This window comes from Cyanistes caeruleus, chromosome 1 (genome assembly GCF_971803275.1).
Source record: "Cyanistes caeruleus chromosome 1, bCyaCae1.hap1.1, whole genome shotgun sequence".
In the NCBI taxonomy this organism is placed as follows: Eukaryota; Metazoa; Chordata; class Aves; order Passeriformes; family Paridae; genus Cyanistes; species Cyanistes caeruleus.
The window spans coordinates 135,567,241-135,589,978 of NC_141701.1; the positions used below are offsets into that span (position 1 = coordinate 135,567,241).

General features: G+C 37.2%; 1 protein-coding gene across 12 annotated transcripts in view; it reads right to left on the minus strand.

Moving 5' to 3' along the window:
- ARHGAP21 (Rho GTPase activating protein 21) overlaps window positions 1-22,738 on the minus strand; it is a 111,576-nt gene that overhangs the window by 22,319 nt on the left and 66,519 nt on the right. For 7 of the 12 annotated variants that reach the window (XM_086861178.1, XM_086861173.1, XM_086861167.1 and 4 more), the window contains 2 exons: window positions 18,460-18,514; window positions 7,033-8,983 (listed from right to left, as the gene is read on the minus strand). In XM_086861178.1, coding sequence (XP_086717304.1) covers window positions 7,033-8,983; window positions 18,460-18,514 — 2,006 coding nt within the window. Of the gene's footprint in view, window positions 1-7,032; window positions 8,984-10,477; window positions 10,508-18,459; window positions 18,515-22,738 lie in introns of all 12 variants that reach the window. The other 5 variants (XM_086861144.1, XM_086861133.1, XM_086861141.1 and 2 more) reach the window with 1 other exon arrangement.

Here is a 22,738-nt window from a genome sequence, read left to right on the forward strand (position 1 = left end):
TGGTATCTAAAACACTGATTTGTAATTTTGTGTTTTAGCCACTATACTTTGGAATACCACAATCATTTCAAAACTGTTCTTTGGATAAGAAACACTGAAATGTTCAGCCTGGAGCAACAGTGATTTGGCAGGCCACACTGTAAAACCCTGGAAAAAAAAAAAGAAGACTGATGCTTATCTTAGGAACCCTGATGACATGTTCTAATGCTTTCACTATAATAATGGAAGAAACAGTCCTCAAAAATGAACATTTGTTAACCCTATTATCTACTGCAATTGAATTTATATTTTCATAGTTTGGAATAGCTAGGCAATATCTTGTAGAAATAAAAATAGTCACAATAGGTCAAGATTTTCATTTTCATCTTGACTGCTAGTAGTTTCTCCTTAAAACACACCCTATCAGCCATCGGTTTTCAGCCACCATTTGCCCTGAAGATATCCACGCGTTTTGAGTTGACAAACCACAATCTCTGCTGGAGAAGTCTAAGGTTTTGATTTTCTCCCTTCTCATAAGGAGAAAACAGAATGAATGCATTCTTTCAAATGCTTCCTTTCTGAATATGAGAATGTTTCTGCTTGTTTCCCCTAACTTTGTCTATTCCTACCATCTTAACATTTTTCACAGCCTGCTGTGCAAGTATATCAATTTATTTTCTTGTTTCAATTGCATTCAGTATGTGTGTATTCACATTGTCATCTTCCAAGCCTCAGCAGCCTGCAGAGAGAGGCATTAAAGATGTAGGGGGAGAACAAGGAAAGTATGACACATGCTTCACCAAGGCAGTCAAGTCTTTACACTTTCTAAAAAGTACTTGGAGTTACATATGTGACCTAGGACTTAAAAGGTAGGTATTGATAAGGTAAAGCTATACATCCCTCCTTCCAGCAGTAAAGAAGATAAATGTATAATAATGTATATATGTATAATAACATGTACCATAAAGTTACCTGAAAAGCTTTATTAATAGTTGGTGGTTTAGAATGTTTCAAACTCTTAATTCTGTAGTTAATAGACTTAAAAAAATAAGATATAGTAACAACAAGAACATTAAAAAAATTTAAAAATAAATAAAAAGAAAAACAGGGTTGAGCAGAACTCAATGGAAACCAGGTATATTCACCCTATCTGCTAATCAGCAAGTACCCAAGTACTTTTATTTATGACATGTTTGTAGAAAAACAGGTCGTGAAATACAAAAAAACCCCACAAACAAAAATACATAACCACCAAAAAAACCAACAAAACAAAAATCAACAAACCCCCCCCCCAAAAACAAACACATAAAAAAAAAAAACCCACAAAAACCAAATTCCCCCTCAAAACCCCCATCTTTTTGGTTTTGAAAATTAGCATGAAGATGAGCTTTTAAGGCACAGTGAACAGTAGTATGCCTGATTACTAGCACAGAAATTGCTGTGGTGGTTTGCCTGCACTAAGAGTAGAAGCAATAGAAAAATTAATTGTAAGGGTGGTGAGGCACTGCCACAGATTCCCCAGAGAAGCTGTGGATGCCTCATCCCTGGAAGTGTTCAAGGCCAGTCTGAATGAGGCTCTGAGCAACCTAGTGGATGGGGTTTCCACTGATGGCAGGGGGTTGGAACCAGACGGTCTTTAGGGACCCCTTCAACCCACACTATGAATTTAGTCAACAGGAGACATGTTTTAGAAAAACACAGACACACACTAAGGGAATAAATACCATGCAGTTTCAGCTGTGAAACCCCTGGCAAATCTTTATTTAAATCAATACAAGGTATTGGATAACACAATTCCACTGTAATACAGAAGAGAATAAAGAAATTTATGGTGCACTTAAAATCACATTTGGCTCAGAGATATTTTAAAGTGCAAATAGTGGGAGAATACAAAGTACCAATATTAAGTATCACATATCCTTGTCCTGTTCTTATACCTTTCCTAAGGTATGAGTTTCAGTCAGGGGGGAGAACACTCAGTTAATTTTTACAATATTTTGATGCTATCAAAGTCTGGGCAGATATTTTTATCTGGCTAATTTTCTCTCAGTTATTCACAAATTAATAGTGGAATGAAGTGACCTAAAATTTTTCTAGGGTAAGGATATGCTAAATATTTCCAAAATTGGATCGCACCTTTGAGGAAAAACCTTTGTATTTATGTGATGCTACTACACACCTAAGAAAAAAAACTCTGTAACAGGATGCCTATGAATTTGATTTGATTTTAAAATAATTTTGAAATTGAAGATGATATTTAGGCTGAGGTTTTTAAAACAGATTTGTTTAAAACTAATTTTCATGTGACAGGACTTGGCGAAGCTGGAGAGAACATCCACCCAGTAGTAATGGCCAAAGCACTAAGCTGGCCTGACAGCTACACATGCTGCAGTCAGGTTAAGTACTGAAGCAGCACCCCCATTTCACTCCTGTGGGTAGTTCATTCAACTCACCATGGGAGCTGGATTAATATTTTACATTTCATTCTACTCTACAGTAAGTACTGTGAGAAGCGAAAAATATTTTCAGCCTTGCTGCAAATCTCAGACATGCATACTAGACATTTAAGCCTACATAATGTATTAAAATAACCATGTTCTGAATCAACATTTTCTCAACAGTTACAAAATACATAAAATGGTTTGGGTTGGAAGGGACCCAAGCCCCTTTCTGTGGGCAGGGACACCTTCCACTAGACCAGGTTGCTCAGAGACCCACCCAAACAGACCTTAAATACTTCCAGGAATAGGGTATCCACAGCTTCTCTGGGCAAACTGTTACAGTGCTTCACCACCCTCACAGTAAAGAACTTCCTCCTAGTATCTGATCTAAACATCTTAAATCCACTGCCCCTTGTCCTGTCACTGCACATTTTTGCAAAAAGTCTCTCTCCATCTTTCTTGTAGGCTCCCTTCAGGAGGAAGGCCACAATTAGATCACTCCAAAGCCTTCTCTTCTCCAGGCTGAACAATTTCAGGTCTCTCATCATTTCCACTGCTAAACTTGGTGGCCCTCCTCTGGACTTGCTCCAACAGGTCCACATCTTCCCTGCAGTGGGGACCCTGGGGCAGGATGCAGCACTGCAGGTGGGGTCTCACCAAAGCAGAGCAGAGGGACAGAATCCCTTCCCTTGACCAGCTGCCCACGCTGCTTTTGATGCAGCCCAGGACACATTTGGCTTTCTGGGCTGTGAGTGCATGTGGCTGGGTCATGTCCAGCCTCTCACCCAGCAGCACCCCCAAGCCCCTCTGGGCAGGGCTGCCCTTGCTCTGTCCATCCCCAGCCTGTGCTGATACCAGGGGTTGCCCTGACTCAGGGCACCTTGCACTTGGTCTTGTTAAGCCACATGAGATTCCCATGTACCCTCTTCTCAAATTGTCCAGGTCCCTCTGGATGACATTACATCCTTCAGGTGTGGCAACAGCACCTCTCAAGTTTGGTGTCATCCGCAAATCTGCCAAGGTGCACTCAAACCCACTGTCCATATCATTAATAAAGATATTTAATAACATTGAGGACATTAACATTATTGTCCCAATAAGGACCCCTGAGAAACACCACCTGTCATCCACATCTATCAGGATGTTCAGCAGCATTCTACTTTCCATTCCAATGAAGATCAACTCATCCAAAAATTACCCAGTAGGTCTGAAAATTATAATTTGCTGTTCTCTAGCAGAGAAATTGTGCAAAAATTACAAGTCTGAAAAATGCACATTAAGCACCACAGTTGTCAATATAGTCACTGATAGAGAAAATGGTATTTTTATTAGTCCAGAGAACAGGTGAGACCTTTTCTGGGTAAGAACAGTAGACTGTCACTGGACTTAGTTACTTAATGTTACTTAAATTACATAGTTTGAAACAATAAAGAGCATTTTCAGAACACAGCTTTTCTTTGGACCTGAAATAGAAATAGCAGCTGAGAACCACAATATTCTGCACTTAGCAGCGAATGGAAAGTAGTGAAGCCTGCAATACCACTGTGTGTTTATCTGTAAAGCTGGCAGCTTCATTATCCCCCAAGAATACATGTTACCTGAAGAAGAGTTTGAACACACAGTATTTTCCTTACTTTTTTCAAATAAATCCATTTGTCCCATAAAAGATATTATAGCTGCCTACTAGGTTTGGTCTGAAAAGGTGTTTCATTCCTATTAGTATATTACACCCAGAATTTAAATATCCCTGCTTCTGAACTACCTTTTCAAAAAGACTAGTGTCAAAAGGCAGTTCTTCAGTAACCCACCATGATCCCTGCAAGAATCTGCTGTAAGGAAGCTTGACAGAAACTCTGCTTGGATTTCTGTTTGTGGTGCAGGGTACTGTGCTACTTACCCAGAGCTAAAATCATCCTGATGTGCTGTTCTCAGAAGCGGGTTAGTCACAAAATACTGCTGCAAAAGCCAACTGTTCCTGGCTAAATTCTACCAAAATATGGTTCTGACCATGTCTACTATTTTTAATAAGCAGAAAGTGGTGATAAAAATAGATCACAAATATTTTAAACACAACACATATTTTAAATGGTAGCAATATGTGATCTTGGAAGATATTTGTTACCCTCCCCCCAGTTTACATTTTTACACTTATTCCAAGTATCTACTATACAAATAACTTCAGTATGTGTATTTACTAAATTAGTTCTATCCAATAAAACCTAAGAATGCAAAAAACCCTACCATATGGATATAAACATATATCCATAAGGGAAGTAAAGCGATTGCCAGCTCCAAGGTACACCTTCATTCAAAGTAAGATCCTTCTCAATAATCAGAGAAGGAAAAAAAAAAAAAAAAACCCCACGCAAAAGAAAACCCTAAACCAAAACTCACAGTGATGTTCCATCTGAAGAGTTAAAAAAGCCTTTAACTGAATTTCAAAGCAGATTTTATGCGCCTGATAAAATACAGCTTTTCAAAGTGAAGTTGTAATTAGGCATAATGATAGCAGAACAAGCAAAGTTAGAATAATGCATATAAATTCTAACATAAGAAGTGGTCCACTTTCATAACATTTCATGCTCTTTGTATTCAGAGAAGATTATTTCCTCTTCAAGGTGCTGGAGCTGGGGTGGAAACTTTCCACAGCACCTGTACTGACACAGGAATTTCCTGCTAGGAAGACAGCCACAAGAACCATGCTTACTCAGATAGTGCCCAGGCTCTAGAAGCACCAGTTTTTAGTATTTCTGGAATGTTCAGTTTTCATTCCAAGAGGCTTGTAAGAATTCAATCCAATGTGGTGTTATGCCAAGAGGCTGCAATGCAGAGTTACAATTTTGTTCTTTCTGAACTCTTCAGCTGCTACCAAATACAACTGACATATTTAAGGCTTCTTTGAACTTTAATCAACACATTTCTCTAAAATATGGAAGCAAGTCACATACACAAAAGTTCATGGGAAATCTTTGTCAAAACTAAGAAAGTGTGTAGAAAAGGCTGGGCTTGACACTACCAGTCTTGAATTTAATATGACATTTAAACTGTACAGGATTAGAATACACCCAGCAAACACGGTACATAACTAAATCAAGAGCCCAACACTCATTTTAGGCAGAGTATTGACAAATCCTGCACAAAAATCAGTTACACGCCTCACAAATTTTGCTAATCCTTAAAGATTTAATCCTAAAGGCTGGGTCTAAAGAAGAATCTAAAATTATGCTGATGCATCCAGTAGTAGTAAGAATGAAAAAGATCTATACCACTCCCATTCAAAATGAAAAATCCAACAAAAGCAGCATCTGCTAGCTAAGAACGCAGTTTTTAATGTCAGTATTCTGTCAAAAGAACAGAATTATTGTTTTTCTGATGAACACAAAAGCTTCTTCACTGTTTTTTGGTTATTCACTTTCAAATAGTAGCAGATAGTATAGATAATGCTAGGGGAAAAAAAAAATCACTGCTTTGGATCCCCAACAGAAGACAATTATGCTAAGACATCCTATCTAATTCCTTTAACCTAATGTGTTAAAAAAAAAAAAAATCATTAAAAAGAGTTGTTTTTCACAGAGATGAGTCCAAGAATCAAAAATCCCTAGTCAGTATTTTCTAAATACTTCCTACACTAAATTCAAGAGCACAGAGAGTCAGGTATAGATCAACTTCTGTGGAAAATGATCCACAGACATCCAGACTGCAAAGGATTAAATCAGCCACAACAAAAAAAAATCCAACCCAACAACAACAGCAGGACAAAGACAACAGAGGCATTGACTACTTGGACAGAACAGGAATGCTCTGCCACCATAACTCTCTCTTCAGCAGAAGACACTAATTCATCACATATCCAGCATTCAATATAATTTTATTTTTTTCTACTATTCTCAATCCTTCCTTTGGTTCTTTTCCTCTTCAGTGCCCTTCCCATAAGCTCCCTGTAATTCCAACCCTGTTTGTGTCACAGCATACAGGCAAATCTTTCTGCCTTCTCAGATTCTGCTTCCACAAACCTTTTCATTCATATCCGTATTACCATCTTTACTCGCAAATTCATTTCTTTTTATTGCTATCTCTTCACCTGAAACAACTTTCATCTACTCTCCACCTGTCTCAGAAAGCTTTCACCATACCTATTCAGCTGAAAAACTATTTTTTCCCCAGAAATCACTCTTATATTTACTTGCATCCATATTCTCTCTGTACTGGATTCCAATTATGTTTTATACTAGAAAAGAAGGAGTGTTTGAAAGGTGTTGCAAATGCTACATGTCTATATACGTAACATCACAACATTATGTGGAGTGATAACCAGATAGAGTTATGTAACACAGACTTACCCAGAGGGTTAAAGAAAACTCTGGCAAAAAATATTACATCACTGTGGGCTTTTTTACACTCATTCTCCAGACCCCCAAACAAAACAGACTACTCTTCTCCACTGAAAAGTATTTTTACTTTTACCAACCTTAAGTTATTTTAGATGAGAAAAATCTCCCATGCCTCTCAACCTCAGGGTTTACAGGAATAGCCATCAGCTACCTGGCATGGTGTTTTTCATCACCTCTAGGAGAGAAAAGCATTTGATGTACACTGAAATAATTTAACTCACCAATAAACGGAATTGAAGCCAAAGAGTCACCAGGTGGGCTGGAACTTGATGCTTTCCTTTCCTCTATTCTTTTTATGTGGACTTCTCTCCGAGCATCGTTAGGTAACCAACAGGTAGTGTCCGAGGCTGCCTCTTGGTCATTTACAGCAAGAATGTAGGACTGATGCCTCAAAGGCTGGGGAGTTTGATGGCCAGAAGGTGATTTGTCCCGCATGACCACTGCGTCTTTATCATTTCCCTGAACATCCATTTGCAGACTTTCAGACTCACAAACATCTTCCCTTTCAAAACCATGAGTCTTTTGTCTGACAGAACCATCTACATTGTCAGAGGTAGTTAAACACTCACTTGTTGGCTGCACAAGTTTGGCAGAAGCTGGAGCCAGAGAGGAGGGCTGGATGGTTTTACCAGTTTCTGTTTTGTGATCTGGGGCACCTTCACCTCGGATCCTTGACTGTTGGTTTAACAGACTGCCGTGATGCAAGTGATTTGCTGTTCTTTGGTCTTTGCTGGCAATAGCATCCAGGCTCTGGTTAAGGGGATTCGATGGTTTTGCTGCATAGGGAGCTGAGTTCTTCAGAGAGCTACTTTTAGAACTTCTGGCTGGTGTGAGAGACAACCTCTCTTGTGAAACACCTGCAGATTTTGAAACTCCCCCAGGAGTTTGCAAATCACGAGAAGGTTGTAACATTTTTATATCTGGTGAAACTTTATGAAAGTGAGAACCAGGCAGAGAAGCTCTACTACCTGTTCTCCTGTTCTCTGAAATATAACTATTCGGAGAAATAGGAAAATTTTGACCTCGAAGGGACATATGAAATGCATGTTGTCTAGATCTGTCATAAATACCTCGCCGATCATCTTGTTCAGTAAACCCTGTCCATTTGTAAGTCTTTCTCCTATCTCCATTCGCATCTGCAATCATATTCTCAGAATGAAAATTTTCTAGCACTTCACCCTGTTTGCTGAGATAATCCCAAGACCGAGCCCTGTGATTTCTAGCATTGACTGAAGGCGAAGTTAGAGTATCTTGTGAAGCACTCCGTGGCCATTCTTTCATCAACACGGGATCTTCAAGCCTTTCCTGGGATACACTTCTCTGCCGGATCTGGACAGACTGCGGAACCCTGTCGTGAGAGGTGCTCCTGCGCCGTACCTGAGAAGCAGTGCGATTTGGCACCACCTGGTTATACTCAGTTGTGTTCTGAGAAGCTGCCCTTAAGCTATCTAACCTTTCCTGTATTGTTCGAGAGCCATACATGTGCATGCGCCTATTATCAATGTACTCCTTGTAAGTTTTGTAGGTCTTCCAGTCTATGTGCTGGTGGGAGGTTGGAGAATTGTAGTGATTAGTAGAGACTGAGGGCGAGTCTGTGGCTTGAGTAGAAGGTCTAGTGCTTGGGATGCCTTCTGGACATACTACATAATTTGAAGCTTTACTTACTGTTCCAGTTGTATCAACTGGTCTTGTTATTGGAGTCTGGGGAAGTACAATGGCAGTGGACACTAAAGATGGTGGTGATGTGGTCCGTGCTTTTAGATTGGTTTGATCTTTTAAGCCGTATCTTACTTCCTCTGTCCTGTGTGATGGACCAGCATGGTTATTTCTGCAAGATGGCAAATCTACAGCCTTCTCAGAAGGCACAATAACAGTCCTTACAGTTTCATTGCAAACGCATACGGCTGTATTTGACTTTGCAATGTCTGTTGGTGATGGAGGCACTTGTATTTCCATTCTGTAGGCCCTCTCTGGCTGTGTCAATGCCCGGACTGGTCTACTGACTTGCTGTTTCCCCAGTGAGAAGTCAGAAGGGAGCTTGTCCCCAGCTTGTGCCTTAACAGAGGCTGTGGATGTCAGGCGTGGATAACATATTGGTGGTGGTTCAGGTATGTTGTGGGCATTTCCACTGTAGGCTTCATTGCCTTTCAGGTAGGCATCTTGGGAATATGCCTGTGGAGAGAAGATTAAGTGAGTATTCAGTAGTGAGGGAGATGGAAAAGTTTTCCATCTAGTATTCGCATGATCAAGCTTCAAGGAGGGGAACACAGGTTCAAACTTCACACTCCCTCTTAACTTTTAGACAAAATGTTAGTTCAAAAGATAAAACCAGCATTCCATCCTCTTAGTAAACAGAAACAGAACAAGCAAAATCATGACACACATTCCCTCCCTCAACAACTAAAAAACTGATGACCAATTGTAGCAAATACTGCTAGTAAGGCACTGAGTCGGGTTTCTCAAAATCCACGAGCACATAACACAGTATTTTTCTCCCCTTTAATTCTGCTTTCTAACAGGATACTTCACACATATTTCTCACTTAAGCCTCCCATTGCTGAAAACTGATTTCTCAGCAATCAATAGGTTAAAATGCTGCATAATAAATTCAAGTAGCACTAGAAAATTCTCTATACACTTAGGGTATAAAACAACTCTGTTCACTTAATGCCGCACATATGAAAAGTACAGACAGATAAATATACATACACACATTCTTCGACATAAAAGCTACTGTTTTCTAGACATACAATGAATAAATTGAAGCAGTAATATATTGTTGTGAGCCAACACCCTATATGTCATCTTATATTTTACAGGAGACAGCAAGTACATGGTACACAAATTTTACTGCAAAAAATATTAATGATATTTAGCCATTTTTAACTTGAAGGTACAAACAGTATAAAAGAAATCATACATATTCACCACTGCCCATGCACTACTGAAATCCAAACTGAGATCGCTAATTTCCCTAGTGCACTTTGCATCTTCATGCATAACAACCTGACTCCTAAGAAAAAAATGGTTATATTACACTTAGGTTTCTGCAGCATTTCTGAAAGCAGCACTGGTCATTGTGAAATTAACAGAACATTCAAAATAATAAATCAATAAGAAGCATACAGCATACTTAAACCATATTCTATTATTGAAAAACTTCAGCATGACTTTGTTTAGTTTCAACATAATGAAATAAAGAGCCAATGCAGAGCCTGCCAATGTAACAGAAGATAAAATCATTTCTCAGGGCTTTTACACGCTTAGGAGTGCTATCATATCACAGCATTTCCTGTTCAAATCATAACATGCTCAATTCCAGTATATTAATGTGCTCTGTCTTAACAGCAGACAGTTATAAAAGCCCATGTGCAGCCATAAAATTAACACAGAGCAAAGTAGAGAGGAGGGCGAGGCATTTACAATACTGCTGCAATGTTATACCGAGCATTAGTGAAGTGCAAAATATTAAAGCACATTGAGAGAAAACAGACCAAATAACACAGGCACAAACCACAAATCAAGAGATCAGCTTTATGAAGCAAATTCAGCTCAGACTATCTAGCTCATTTCCAAACTTGCCGTCTCATTCTTGCTTCTCTCAAATCATTAAGAAAAACATGCCTTACAAAACCATCAGAGAAATGGCTACTGTACATTTCTTACCAGTGCTGTGACATCCTTTGTAAACTGCAGCTGGCAGAAAACAGGAAAACACAGTAAAAACTGCTTACAGATGTAAAGACAGAATTATCTTGTCATATTGATGTTGACTACAGCAAGCTAAAAATACAGCTACACTGATTTCACTGGAAGGTACCAACAGACATAAAGGGCAGTTGAGCATAAAAAATAACTTCACCCTCCTTGTGAGCATGTCCATCTCAGGCTTTTATCTGCTCCTTACATTTTTCCTGCACCTTTACAGAAAGCAAAATATGTTTATGCCATTTTTGCCTTGGTGCATCCCTACAGCTGCCTGCAGAGAGCTCTAGCTCCGTGCAATATTTCCCTTCCACTACAGCAACATTACTGTCTCTCATTTCCCTGGGCTGCTACCATCCATCCCTGCTTCCTGGTGACGAAACAAGGGCTTTATTATGCATTTAAAACAGCACACCCCTTCCTCACCTATATCCAAACATGACCACAAACTGTCAGCTGACTGCAGCTGCTTTCATGCTGTACATCTGAAATTAGAGGAATGATGCTGCAGAAACACTCTCCTCATGTGATCTGTAATTTTTTTTTCCCTCCACTCATAGTAAAAATCAGGACAGGCTTCCACTGACACATTTGATGGGGGGAAGGAGCATCCAAAGGAACATTTCTAACATTTGTATAATCTATCTATCTATCTATCTATCTATCTATATATATATAGATATAAAATTAAAATTTCTAAACCTTTATATAAATGGCTATTTAAGATCATGATGAGCTGAAGAATTAAAAAAAAATAAAATTGAAGAAATTCTGAAGACTCAAAAAACCAGATTGAGTGAGAGCCTTCTAGCATGCAAGACAGACAAAAACCATCATATACTGCATCCAAATCAGAAAATAATTATCAATTTATACAGCTGATAACACAGCTGATATCCCACCTTCTCTAGGATGTGCACACAATACACCAACAGTGAATACCCCATTTATGTTTTTGTAAAACACTCCCCTGACAAACAATGCTTCATTGACTTTGACAGCAGGAAGGCTAAATTCCAAAAGCTGGTGTGATCTGATTGTGGCTGAAGACTACAAGTGAGTATAGAAATAAGTTCTCATCTCTTGAGAACATTTATCACGGGTATTAAATTATCACCTTCAGCAGACAGCATTCCCACAGGATCCAAAATGAGATCAGATAGGTTTTCTCCTCCCAAAAAAGTATGTTTCCATGATTGCAGGTATATCCAGATAGACAGACTGACAGTTCTGTGTAAGACAGTAACTGGAAAGTTTATTTCTCCTCTCAACCTCATTTCACCCAGCACTCAAGAAAGCACTGAAACAAAGCAGAACACACTTCCAAGAAAGAGAAAGTTTATAGATGGGACTGTGATATTGCCACAAAGAATATTTGATATCTTTGCTTCATAAATCTGATTAAAGGCCTATGGAAAAGAATGTAAATTACAGAGAAACTGATGCATCTGTCCTGTAAATGTCACACTGAAGGATGCATTATTAGCCCTTTCACTAAAATATTTCACTGGAATATTTTAACTACTTTAAGCACAAAGTGGTGAGATTTTTAGAAGAGGTTTAGATACTAAGAAATATGAAATACATCAATATATTTATTAGTTCATACATTGTTTTGGTATTTAACATACTTTGCAACCACAGAAAGCACAGCTTGAGTATTACTCTCTCTCTCTAGTTTCTCTCTAGAGTATTACTCTCTAGAGTATTACTCTCTCTCTTTAGTTTCTCTAACTATAAATTATGTGAAAAATGCTGCCCTAATCTCCAAGTGATTGCAACAGGACACATTCATAAAAATGTCATTAGGGTATGACTGAATTTAAGTGTCATGTAGTCTTTTTTTATTTAAGTGTTTGTAGTCTTAAAACAAATGGCTCGCAACTTAGAGAACAAAAATATTTTTTTAGTATCCAGATTAGTGATGGTCCTGATTCAGACACCAACCAAACCATTTCAGTTTCCAGAACTGGATACTCAGCAGTTATTCAGAAGTCCCAGCGTGGTCCAAAAATTAGTCTAGATGTTTCATGAGCTCTTTTTCACCTTCTCAAAATAACAGCAGTTTTAAAAGACTACCATACAAATGCAGCAATTTAGAGTGACATTAACTGCTCTGATGGATAACAGCTCTGCAACAATTACTAGAAGAAAATTGCTGCTCTTACAGTAAGAGCTCAGTGTGTTTGTAGTTTCTGGGTACCATTTCTTCCCACCTTGCAATCTGTTTTTGTTTGCATGAAGTTTGCAAACTCCTATGGTAAAGGATTAATTTCTTACTGCGAATTTGTAGAACCACTCAGGATTTAACTCCTAAGGTAATACATTCATGCCATATAATAGGCAAAGTACGTTTTAAGCAAATATACCATTTTACAAGGTATTTCATTAGCCACCTGAAGGGGAGATGAAGGGCTTTGGTCCCACATTTACTCCCTTGGTTTTACACTATTAGATGCTAGAACAGTAACAGCCAAATGAATAAGGATTTCTCTGGGAAAGAATCACGATGAAACCCTGTACTCAAACTGACCATATCACACACTCATTGGCCTAAATCCACGAAAACATGCAGCCCTATGCTTCACTGGGGATGGGTGTGCTTCACTTCACTACAGGATGAATAACAATACCAATTTCAACAGCGCTATTCACTAAATTGGTGATAAGCATTTCGATGAATCAGAAGCTAACGTGCCCAGCTCCTTGCAAGACTGAGCTTGAGGCATACTTCTTTCCTTCTCCAATCAGTTTTGGCTTCAGACCAAAACTTCAGGCTTTCACTACTAAATTGTTCTCTTCCCTGGTCTTAACTCAATCTCGCAGTCATCATGAGTATGGAAACCGCACACCAGAAAAGGTTTACAGCTCTCTTAAAAGGAAACTCTTTCTAGTTACAGTTTGTTCTGGCAAGAATGTTAGTAATACAGCTCAAATGCTTCCATTTTACTCTGAGAGACCTAAAGACTGCAGTCAGATAATGTTATTTGAAAAAAATCCAAAAAATGCATACCCTTTCTTCCTAAAGGCAGTGCATTTTTAGTGTACAGAATTTAATGCCTTAAGCCAAATAAATTTTATTTTCAAATACAAGTTGTGTAAGAGGCTTACTCTAAGTCTAAATCGTGGGTAGGAAGGTTGGTGCAAATGGTATTTTCTAACATGCAGTGCTCAACAACAAAATTTAAGTTTCTTCTTCTAGATCACCGTGTCTTCACACCACACCCTGCCTTCCACTGTACTTCTTGCTGCCACAGCTTTAATATTAACCTCTGTGCACATCAGTAACTGTCAGCCCAAAATCTGGAAGTAAAAAAGCGTTCCAAGTCTTTGGACTAAATGCAGCTACTTTGAAAAAATCTCCATCTTTATTAAAAGATTTAGGCAAATGAAAATATTTCACGCCACTAGGTCTGATGCAACTGAACAGTTTCAGGAAGAAAAATAAAATTAAGCTGGCAGTCTTTAACACTGAAGCCATCACTGGACAGACCTGTAGTCAGACACGAGGCTACTGGAGAATGTAAAACTCTAGGATATATTTCCTCATTTAAGTTATTTTTCTTTTTGATGTTGTTGGGGAGGTTTCTTCCCTTTTTTTTTAATTATAGGTGCATGACTGGCAATTGGTATTACAAGGCCTTGAGAGACACCAAACCCCATAAAAATTCTCAGTTCAGAAATTAAAATGCAGCAAACTCTTCCTTGATGTATAGATCTGCCAATATATTTAAAGTTTTCACATCACCTGACTAGAAAGAAGGAAAAACAAAAAAGTTTAACTTTTACACATTTTCCAGGTCATTCCCATCCAGGATTTCTGGTTCCTCTATTATCTATGACGAAAGAAATATTTCTGTTCAAATGTGGTCAACTTTCAGTTATAATCTGCAGCTTGGTAATTGGTCTGTAATTCTGAGGAAAGATTAAAATTTTACTAGATTTATCAAAATCGTAGTAAACAGCCCCCCTTTTATTTCCACCTTTATAATTATTCATAGAATGCTCAATAACATCTTTATGTAAACAAAACTGCAAAGTTCATTTGGGAAGGCTAAAGGCACATTTCAACAGATTTGGACGCTAATAAAATTTAATGGTGACAACACCTAAGACCAGAAGTAGCCTCTTGCCTTTTGGGGCAATTTCTGTAAGGAAAGGTTTTTTTAGAAATTAAACTATTGGAGGTAGGTTAAAAGTTAGGTAAGATGAACCTTTTTTGAGTGAGTGTGTAGTGAGAAAAGTGTTAGAAAATGAATGGTAAAAAAAACCCACCTAACCTATAGTATGTATGTTTATACACAAAATAGTTCTATACATCTCCAAAATTATATCTACATATAATTACCTGTAATAAGCACTATATATAATGATTAATATGCTACATTACAAATAACCTCCAAATAAACAGCTTCAATGCAGATCATATTAAAGATACCATGAGTAGTATTTTCTAGTGCCTGGTACTTAGAAATTCAGTGACTTGTGGACTGTTCTTTTTTACATACACAAGGAATAATTATCAAGTAAGTACATTCCAATATGAAACGCTCACAGAAAAAATGGTCCAAAAATCCTGCATATGGAGGACGTGCTAACATGCATGTGTTAGACACAACAAAGCCTACTGACAACACTCATAATAATGCTCACCTGTAAACAGGCTTAGAAAATTCATTACAAAGAACCTTTACATTCAGTGTTTTCCACATAGAACAAAAAGCTTTTGAACAACTCGAAAGTTGTCAAAATTGAAACAGTATTTTAGTATTAAACTTGTTATCCAAAGGCTACAAAAGAGCAACAATTCCACTGAATACACTTGAGAAAAATGAACTATTTGTAGTTGACCTAAATGCATCTTCCCATTTGCATGAAGTCAGCGGTACTAAAACCTATAAGACGTCAAAATTCTGTCAAAAAAGGTTGAGAATTCTATAGAAATTGCATATAGATACATCAAATTTGAAACACTGAGGATAACATGACAAAAATAATCCTCCTCTTCCTAGTTTAAAAAGTGGCTATATACCTAGAAATGCTTCAAAATCATCTCTTTCGATAAATTTAGGTAAATTTATCACAACTTTGAGGAGAAGCATGAAAAAGTCTACTACATACACAGCTGTCAAGAGTTCAAGATTTTGTTACGAATAAAGATATTTTAAATATCCTTTTCTCCATCCACAAAGGGATACTTTCAACATCACACCAGTGAACAAACACAACAAACAAACAAAGACATTGGTTTTCACTAATGGCAGGATTTCACATGTAATTCCCTTCCAAGTAAGCATTGTTCACATGCCACAGAGGGCAAAGGCCTGTGGATTGGACCACTTCATTGTTACTATTGATGAATGGGTTTGAAGCCCTGTTTTGAGGAAATTCAATATACCAAGAGGTTCACAGACATATGGATATTTCTGCAGACTAAACCCAAGGTTTATAAACAGCAAACTAAGGATAGAAACAAGCAACTGTGTTTCTAGCCCTCAACCATCAGCACATGGAGTAGACTGATCAATACTATAAAATTCAGCACAACCAGCATAGTTCCTGAATATAATGAAACTATTCCATCCTCATTGCACTAAATATACCATTTATTAGCTCATACTACAATACCCAGCAGTGCTTGGAGTTCTACTGTTTTTACAGCATAACAATATTTAACATCAGTTTATAATGAGTGACACTATTTGAAGACATTCACAGTGACATATGTCACAGAGAACAACCAAGTTGTTTAACATTCTATAATAGCTTACATAACAACTTCAGGGGGTTTTTCCTCTATTATAATTCAGAGGAATTGCACAGATTCTTCATTTTACTGAAGTTACTGAGAATGTACAGTTTCAGAGGATTGAAAATTATTTTAGAAGTGCTAAAATCTTTCCTCCTGTGTGGTAGGCTAAAACAGATACAATTACAGGCCACAAGTGACAGACTCTGTTGTAAGATGCAACTCATTTTTATCATCTGTTTCTTCGCAAGTTGCAGCTCAGCCATCAAAGACTGACACTTGAAATATATAAACTGAAGTGTTCCATGACAGGACTGAATGAACAAACCCTGCTATCAGAAGTAATTTCCAATAGGCCCAAGTACACCCAGTGCTCAGCTTTATGGATACAGGCAACACCCGCACCTCCATGGCTTTCCTCTGGAAAATGCTAGCTGGAACTGGAAGCCCTCAAGAACAGTTCACTTCATCCCAAACAAATGCATCTTAGCAAACAGCACCATAAAATCCTCCTGTATCATGACCCAACCCAACACTGAACAACTGAAGGAACTCATACAAGCTATAGGGTCAATGTAAAGCATTTTTTGCAAAATGGTGACTTCACCTGTCAAACCTAATCCTCTTTCCATCTTCAACAGAGAAACCTCACATACAAAATTCACAGCTCTTACCACATCTTAAAACTCAGAAGAAACTTTTGTATAATGATACCTGAAGATTTTTCATAGAACACAATTTTTTTCTAGACCTTCCACAGGCAGATATTTCTTCTCTTTTCTTTACTCCTCAATCTCCTCAAGGATAATGACATTATTTTATTTTTGTCAATATCCTTTCCTAACGCGTAATAGCAACCATCATCTTTTTTTGGCCTCTGCCCCCATCTCACCTGTCAATATAGGAAGTTACATACAACCAATTATTTCTCATCTCTACTTCACCTGAAGTTTGCACTTTGTGTTTCACCAGCAGAGACCTTTTCACCCAGAAAAATACAAATGTTTAACTTTAAAACTACAATCCTGCCTTGTCTAGATTCCTTCACTATTATGGCTACAAGACGGCATTAGATGTATATGACATTCAGATAATTTATATGTTAGCATTATTCTTGCATTTATACATATTCACAGTTCCAATTAAAAAAAAAGAAACAAACCAAAGAAACCAGCCACCAAAAAGCACCCCAACAGCTTTTCTCTCCCACTTATTCATGCAACCAAAATTCACACACTGCCCCCAACATCTTCTGTGTTGGAATACTGAAATAGGTCTTCATCAAATGCTCTCAAAATATCCCTTCTATTCTAATAATCCTGGCTTGTTGTCCTAGCTGGAGAATTCTTGTACTATCTTCAATTTAATGCAAAACAAAGTTTTTCGGGTTTTCTTTACCCATTAATTTGGTCTGTAATAATAGAAAACAACTACTGAAACCCTTAGGTTTTTTCTTAACACAAAGGCGTTTTACTACTTTTGTGTGGATTAGAAAATATACTTTTACAACTAACAAGAAAATGTATCCTGCTTGTCATCTTCTGCTCTTCTCTGTTTCTAATTAAAAATAAACTAGAGCATATCAATATACTAGGTGTTTTTTTGATTCTTCACAATATGTACTTACATATTGTGTATTATCTTTTGGACTTAGAGACACAAAATGAGAGATCCATTACCTTACTACACATGCAGGACCTCAACTAAAATCAGGAACAAATAGGCACTAGTGCAACAAAGCATTTATAGCAGTCACAATTAAAAAAAAATCTGGTAATAACCACTGGCCCATTCATCATACTTCTTAATCCACTCACAATTACTGAGTTATTAACAAAGGCTTTATATCCTAGTTTTTGAATTCAAATTCTTTAAAACTGGACAACCTAGTTAAAGGAAGCAATCCAATTCATAAATTCTAATATAATGAAATAAATCCAAATTACAGTAAAAATATGAACAAGATGTATTTTTTAACATGCTAGAAATACATGTGAAGGAAGTACTACTTATATTTGGATTCCCCTGAAATTTTAGGCATGGCAAAGACATAGGAAAATATCTAAGAAGTTACGAAGAGATAAATATTAATTCAAATTATTTGCTGATAGCACACTTCAAAGCCTTTGTAACCAATAACAGAACATTTTTTTTTAGGCAATATACTCTCTGAATAGAAGCTTCATAAACATACCAATTGAAGGATGTCCTCATCTTTTGGCATAACACTAAGTTCCAATACGCTGTCACTAAAAGAAAGAGAAGAAAAAATATCACAGATGAACTTTTGGAGATTTTCAATTCTTATTACAAAGATAAACCATTTACTTCCACAGATGAAAACTGTTCAAAAACTCCATCACTCAGCTATTATGACAAATACGTGACACAACATAAGTTAACACTGATTTCCACTAGAATCTTAGGAAGCAAGAGTAGAAGAGAAATCTGAGCCAGTTTATTGAGCCAAGACACTGGTTTGGGCAGTTTTATTTCCTTTCAACTCCTAAGTTACACTACTTGTTTGGAGCATCTTGGACAAAACAATGTGACCCATCTTTGAATAAAAGCTTAAACTTTCCTCTTTCTTCAATTTAAATCTAAATTATCTTAGCACTCTTTAAAACTGCTGTGGTGATGTCATAATCACTACATCATGTGAAAAGAGGAGTAATACCAAGGCAAGTACTGACCTATACCTTTCCACTCCAATCACCTCCTAGCAGAATCACCTTTAACAGTCATTCAATTCAGATGACATCTGAAATATGTATGAAAAGTGCTATTTGTAAGTGCTGCATTCATCAGTCTGAGCTGCTGAAACCAAAAGCAGTAGCAGCATAAAGATCCAGGAGTCTGAGCAGTTCAATCAGTGTGACTCAAACAAGCAAAATCAGGACACTAAACTTACAATGTACCAGTTACCCAGTTGAATATTTTAAAAACAATGAAATCCACAGTTGACATCTACCAGAAAAAAGGTATTTTCACAAGCAAGAGAGAAGCATATGCCTATAACATTGGATACAGAATAGATGAATTTATTATCTCATCGGAGATAATGGAATAATCTGTTCACATTCATTAAATGTGAAGTGGAACAGGTACAGAGAAGGGCTACAGTAGGCTAATGTATAGTCTATTATAACAAGGCCAAAAAACCAAAATTAAATTACTGTGACTTTTATTTCTAAATACATGTCAGAATTAAAAAAATAAATATTTACAAAAACCTAACCAGTATCAGCATAAGAAAAAAAGGCATCCAACTTAACAGGGTATCTCAGAAATCAGCTCATCTGGTACTGAACAGTACAATGCATTAGGTGAGGAAAGACAAAACCAGCACAAATGTTGGCCCAACTACAGGGCACACCAATCAGTCACTGAGAAGGACCTCAGTTTATTTCTGCAGAAAAGGAAGCCATCATCTCAAAATGTAATGTGTGATTTATTATGCTTCCTTATATGAAAAATGTTTCTATTTTGTGGTTCCCTTTCCACTTTCTAGCAACCACAGACATAAGGCTGAATTCCAAAATAGCAGAGTAAGGATATTTGGTTTCACAATCTTTTAAAACCATTATTCATTTTGGAAAAGAGTGTTCTCCAGGCAGCATAGAACGTACTCTAGTCTTAAAACTGAAGATTAGCAGTGATTCAAATTTCTGATTTTAAGTCCACACATATCTAGGTAAAAGTAAGTCTCCAAAAACCTTGTGAAGATTATTTTAAAATACTGAATTTTAAGAAACAACGGGGTATTGACTTTATGTGCACTTAAAATAGCATTTCCCATATTGACTGAATGCATAAACAGCTTGAGGCATTTTTAACCAAGTGTTCAGATTTCAGTACTACACATGGATAGCATGTATGTATAAATCATAACCAGGCAACTGCTTACTTGCAGTTACATTACAAACCATACTCATTTAAGTATTTTGCATGCTTCCCCTCCTCCCCCTTTTTAAGGAAGTGATTAAATCCATTTACACAATTAACATATTTTTACAAGACATTCAGAAGACTAAAGGGTTCCATTCAGAAACAATGTTTTACGTATAATTCAAGTAACTACTTAACTATTCTATTCCTTTTTGCCTGAAGAACCTTTTGGAGATCATTTGCACATTTCTTAACTTTATATTTTGTGACATGCTTTCAGGATGTTTTATAATTCTCATATCAGAAAGAAGACTTCTGGGTTATTGCATAATATAAGGTAAATGCAAACTATTAACTAGAAAGTGTTAAGAAGAACCACCACAGAGAAATGATAGTCTACACTGGAGCTCCAGACACAGTACTCAGAACTCTCAGAGATATTTATCATTCCATTTACTTTCATTACACATTCTGAGAGTTAAATTCAAATGTCTTGATTCCAAGTCATCAAATTAAATCACTAATCATAAAGTCTATCTGCATTATTTTTTATTAATGAAACAGATTCAGTAGCTAAATTCCGTACATTTCTGAGTAATCCAAACACTTTTAAGAACAGTTTGAAAAGCGAAACAAGCATAATAAACAATCATTCAAATTCCCCATTTAAGAAAAAAAGCTGGGAAAAAGAGAAGTTGCAAACCAGAATCTGTTTCTTCTTTTATTTGGAATTATAAATAATTTACAGAGTTTATGTTAGCAATCAACATATCTCCAAGTTGATTACATATGTAAACAGATAAGAAAAAACTCTTAATGGACCAAACCAGCAACTGTTGGCAAAGAGTAGGAAATGTAGAGTTAAAAGTGTAGTCATGATTAATCTTACAGGACTGTAGTTTAACTAAATTCTGGCAACTCTTCTGAGATGTGCCTTTCATCTCCCAGAGGAAATAATCAGTGTAACTTTTTAGTTTTGCTATCTCCAAGCAGAGGAAAATAGAAAACATTCTAGGCCCAGCTTGAAACTTTTCCAGGAACAGTACAGAGCACAGCTGAATTATATCCCATCCTTAAGTTCCACTGGAAGATACAGGTATCATTTCATGTAAAGCAGCTAAGTTCTCATGTCTGCAGTATTCTATAATGAAGACAAGCAGCTAAAATTGAACAACTTTTTAGAAAAATAATAATCAGCTATAAAAATTGAGCCACAAAAGCAATCTAAAAAAAATCTGCCAGCCTGCACTAAGTTTTATTGCAAACAGCTGAACAGTGAGCAATAGAGAAGCCCTTTCTTTAGAGAAGAGAGGTTGAAATGTGTTGTAACCTTAAAAACTGCTGTGAAGATGATTAAAATGACAAAAGAATAAGCACTTACACTCATCAATATGTTTGAATGAGTAACTAAAAACAATAAAAGTACAGCAATTAAAATGTCTAGAAAACCAACATACAACATAAAACTATAAAGGAAACTGTCTTTAGTCAAAAGTGTTTCAGCTGACAACCCAGCCTTTCAAAGGGTCTTTCAGCAAGCTGCTTTCAAAGGGCCAACTAAAGAAGCCAAGGTGTGTTGGATGAAAGACCAGCTAAGACAAAAAACACAGCAAAAACTGTTTCACTGGGTGTTTTTAATGTAGAGACTATAAGTACATTCAAGAGTGAATTTGCGTAAGGCCAACCTATCAAGAATTATTTAATCAAACAGTGAAGATAAAACCTGTGGTTTAGCAACTTCCTGAACTAAGGATTTATAGGAAGTGGGCTGGTATTATCTGACCACTCAATCACTCTGTAGTTCCAGTGTTTTCACAGACTTCAAAGAAATCTTTACTGAGTATTATCATAGACGATAATGGCATTACAGACCATCAGTCAGGCCCAGTCTGGCAAGGCTAATGCAAGAGCAGCACGCACCATAATGCAATTTTATTTGCCATGAAATGGCAGCATAAAGAGTAAAAAATTTATGGTCAGACCAAACTGCTCTGAGCTCAGAAATACTGTTTTCAAGCAAAAAATGAAAGACAGCTGATTCTTCAGTCACAGAAGTACTGCCTGTAAGCTGCAAGATACACCTGTGATGTGGAACTCTCTTTATGGATCAGAATTAATATTTATCTGTTTATCCTAGGAGGTTCAGCTGTAGACTTCCTGATGGTTGTATATATGCTGTATAAAATTCTCAGTGATACACATGACCTTTTGTTACAATCTTCTGTGATGTACACATCTGGCTCAAGAAAACAAACTGTTTTCTCCTAACAAACAATAGCATCCATTCATCCTCCCTGCTCTCATGGAAATCAGGGGGACAGATGCAGCAGTGTGCTACACCCTTCCTGTACTAGATAATCACTGACAAGGCCTTGTTCAGGTGTCCCCAGTTTATCCACAGCAGGCAGGGGCTCAGTTCTACTGGACAGTTCACTACCTACACTCATTGAAAATAAAGGCAACTCGCAGGCACACCTAGAGTTAAGAATCACTGACCACACAGACCACTCAAAGATGTGACTGGTCTCTTCCTGGATTAAGAGAGTTAGTTGACTGATCTACATATATGGGCATACACTATACCT